Below are 3,680 nucleotides of genomic sequence, written 5' to 3' on the forward strand. Positions count from 1 at the left end.
GGTTTTCCCCCCCCCCCCCCGCCGTCTTTCTCAAAATTTTAGCAGACACGGCGCCACCGCCAGAAACCATCGACAATCCCATGAGATCATGGGAAACGTTTCATGTGCGTCGGTGCGCCTTCGATAAAGGCGCATACCTATTGGAATTATTCTTTCCTTTATGGGGATTCTATGGTGCCTTACTTACGGCTTGTGGGACTTTACTTGGAAATACTACGGAAATCCATGGATCGTTGAACGCTCATGGGATATCTCGTTGTGATTGGGAGGTCCTTATTTTTTTCATCATATTTTCTCATGCTCTCATGGGAAAACGTATAGGGACATGGAGCCCCATAGATACAAAATTTTGATATGTCAATTTTCTCATAATGTCAAATTTCAATTATCTGCATAACTCTTCGTTAAAATTTTGTATTCTTTTTTTTTACACCATCGATATGGGACCCCATAAAATTCACATGGTGTCTCAAGTATCCGTACTCGAGTCACTCATTTATTCGGATAGTTGGATTTGATTTACTATTGATGGCTAAAACTTTAACGCTGTGGGTCTTTATGGTTATTCAAGTGCTTTGTGAAAATTGTCCGAAAGACCATGTAAATAACCATAAATATTCATCTCCGATAAACACTTTGTTGGTGTGTTCGTTATGGGTACAAGTGATAGCTATGGGTACTCTTGTACACAGCTAAGCATCTATGGGTCGACTGTACTTAAGTGGAAGATTTAGGGGTGGTCCTAATGAAGAAAGCCTTAAATCTAGTTTAATCTACAGCAAATCTATTCGAGTAACGTTCAAGGATTCGAATATTTAAAAAATCATCTGTAGGAAGAAGAGATGAAAAAAAAAGAAACTATGACAGAAAAACGATGAGATATAAAAGTGATAGGGATGCTGACAGTGGCAATTTTTTTTCTAAACAATTTACTCAAAAATATTATAATAGCGATAGTACCCGGTGGTGCCCATCGAAATATTTTTTTGGAAAATTCCAAATTCGTCAAAATATCGATATTCCCTAGCTTTTATTTTATAAAAAAATTAATTTAAAAATGACTCACCAGTCGTCACGAGCAGGACGGCTATTCTTCTTATCAGTGGAATCTGAAGGAAAAATTAAAAAAAAATTATTTAAAAAAATGAGTACTATATATCATAGCATTCCCCAAAATTATATATATATATATATATATATATATATATATATATATATATATATATATATATATATATATATATATATATATATATATATATATATATATATATATATATATATATATATATATATATATATATATATATATATATATATATATCACGAGGAAGGAGAGGGATGCAAGGAGCTCGCATAGCGAAAAAGGGTTTATGGGAATCCAGAGTCCTGCCGGCAAATAACAATAACAACAGCAACGGGATATACATCCATGGGGTGGGATTCCGGTCAGGGAATAGATTAAAACTGTCCTGACAATAGGACTTTTATCAAAGCTCAGTCAAGCTCACGGTCCATGACACATGTGGTGTCCCATATGTGGCACATACACGGGGCCCGCATAATATGGGAATGTGAATCACGGCCGATGGACCCTACGGGCAAACCCCATAGAATAAATCGGACATCATCAAAACGTCCATATCAATTCCCTTTACGGCGGCCATAATAATAACGCATTGTACGCGCAATATTCAAATTTTAATAGAAGCAAGTACAGACGACCGGATCAGAATAGATGATAAAAAAAAAAAAAGAAAAAGGGACCTACAGCGAGTTATCTGGTAAAAAATATGAAAACAAAAGAAAAAGTTGACCAAAGAAAAAAAAATGTAATAACTATGGTGTTCTGGTAGAGAAACAAAAAATAATTCGATTCGTATTAAACACCATAACAGGTATCGATCAGATTCGCCATAGGCCATTCAAGTTGATTTCAATGCGAGTCTGGAATATAATACACGGGACACTAGACAGCATCCCTTACGGCGCAACCCCCATGTCAAAGCCACCCCCTAGCATACGAGCAGCGCAGCTACCATACGTGCTGATAGTAAAACGTACAAGGGGGGTTACAACTAGCATGAATCACGTAGTGGACCAGCTGCTCTCCTATCTCCCCTATCAGATACCCCAATAACCCAACGGAGCCTCAACCACCCTTAGCCATCCCTAATCACCCCCTGGCCAAACCCCACGAGAGTACGCGACCACGTGCGCGAAATCGTTATCCTCCCCCAAGCACTGCGTTACAACAGAAAAAAAAAACTATATGAGGATCCACCCGGTGACAGGCGAGTATAGACACTATCTTATCAAAATTCTCAATAAACGAAAAAAAAAAAAAAAAATTTTTTTACTTCTCCAAATTTTATCTCAAAATACGATTTTCAGGTAAAGACAGTCGGCTCCTTTGTGGAACAAAAAAATCGTTCCAGGAAGAAACCCCGAGGTTAGGTTAGGGTTGGGATAGGTTAGGTTTCACAGTGCAAAGACTCGCAGGACTCAATGACTGTCACGGTTGACGTTTTAGCAAAAGGTACGTACTCCCACGTGCTGACCACGTGGATCTAGGAGAGTCGATAGTTCAATAATCTGTCAGTGAATTGTTTACGTGAAATTGACAGAACTGTCATTCAACTGTAGAACTGCTTAAAAAGTTCTGATTATGCGGGAAAATAATTTGAGTACGTATCAGCGTTAAGCTGGCGACTGTGTAATTTCCGTCGACAGTATAAAAAAAAAAATAATAATAATTATGTTTTCGACAAAGACATTCAACATGCTCGTGATACTTTGGGCGTATGTGGAAAAGGAAATTCAAAAGCTCATTCATATGCCTACTATACCAACTGTATTATCATTTGGTTACTCACAGACTTAGGACACGTGTGAAGTGTGCTTTGAGAATTAGTGGTATGTGACAGGACGGCCATTTTTATTTTCATTTTTATCCGGATGTGTCTGGCTCGACAATTTTTCTAGGACAGAGTAAAACTAAACACACAGGACTCCCTATGGCTTATGCGTGACACACATAGCTCAGTCGTAACGTCGCATATGTGCCAGATATCACATGTGCTACCAGCTCCCCTCGATATTTCTCCTCTCTTTCTCTATAACGTTTTATACGTTCCTTCAGAAAAGCATATATCCACAGTCGCCGGGGACCGTCGCCAACGGGCCTTACGCGTCTCGCACTCAATGCGAGAAGTAAACATACTCCTAAGATCCCCTTATGGTACTGTATGAGCATACGTGAAGAATTCCGTGGGATCTTAAAGCTGCGAAACTACGGTATACTTCGTACGGGGTTACGCAAACGCAGCACCTTCAAGCTAGCCAGTCTATTTGATTTGAATGGTAGAATCCAACTGGACCACCCTGTATATACGATATACATTTGTTACAATAAAAGTAGTTGCGTCAGAATGAAAATTATTTTTATTTTCACCAAAGACTATGATTTGGGAGTAACAGGAAATTTAAAAGAAAAAGTCCCGCCAAAAATTACGTGGCGGCTTCTAGAAGCTTGTCGTGAAGGTTAAGGCGGATTTCCGTGATTTTGAGCTTACTCAGAAAAATCCTTTGATGGTGAAAGCGGGATAAAATCTACGATGATGCTGGGTCCATTGGTCTTTTGGGGGATTGAATGAAAAAAAAAAAAAAAAAAAAAAAAA

At 38.5% G+C, this 3,680-nt stretch overlaps 1 protein-coding gene across 4 annotated transcripts in view; it reads right to left on the bottom strand.

The window, feature by feature from the left end:
- Positions 1 to 3,680, bottom strand: part of LOC107275037 (M-phase inducer phosphatase) — a 57,912-nt gene that overhangs the window by 37,709 nt on the left and 16,523 nt on the right. For all 4 annotated transcript variants that reach the window (XM_015754779.2, XM_015754777.2, XM_015754776.2 and 1 more), the window contains one exon: positions 1,067 to 1,109. In XM_015754779.2, coding sequence (XP_015610265.1) covers positions 1,067 to 1,109 — 43 coding nt within the window. The remainder of the gene's footprint in view (positions 1 to 1,066; positions 1,110 to 3,680) is intronic.

The sequence above is a fragment of the Cephus cinctus genome, unplaced genomic scaffold (genome assembly GCF_000341935.2).
Source record: "Cephus cinctus unplaced genomic scaffold, Ccin1 Ccin1_scaffold0123, whole genome shotgun sequence".
NCBI lineage: Eukaryota > Metazoa > Arthropoda > Insecta > Hymenoptera > Cephidae > Cephus > Cephus cinctus.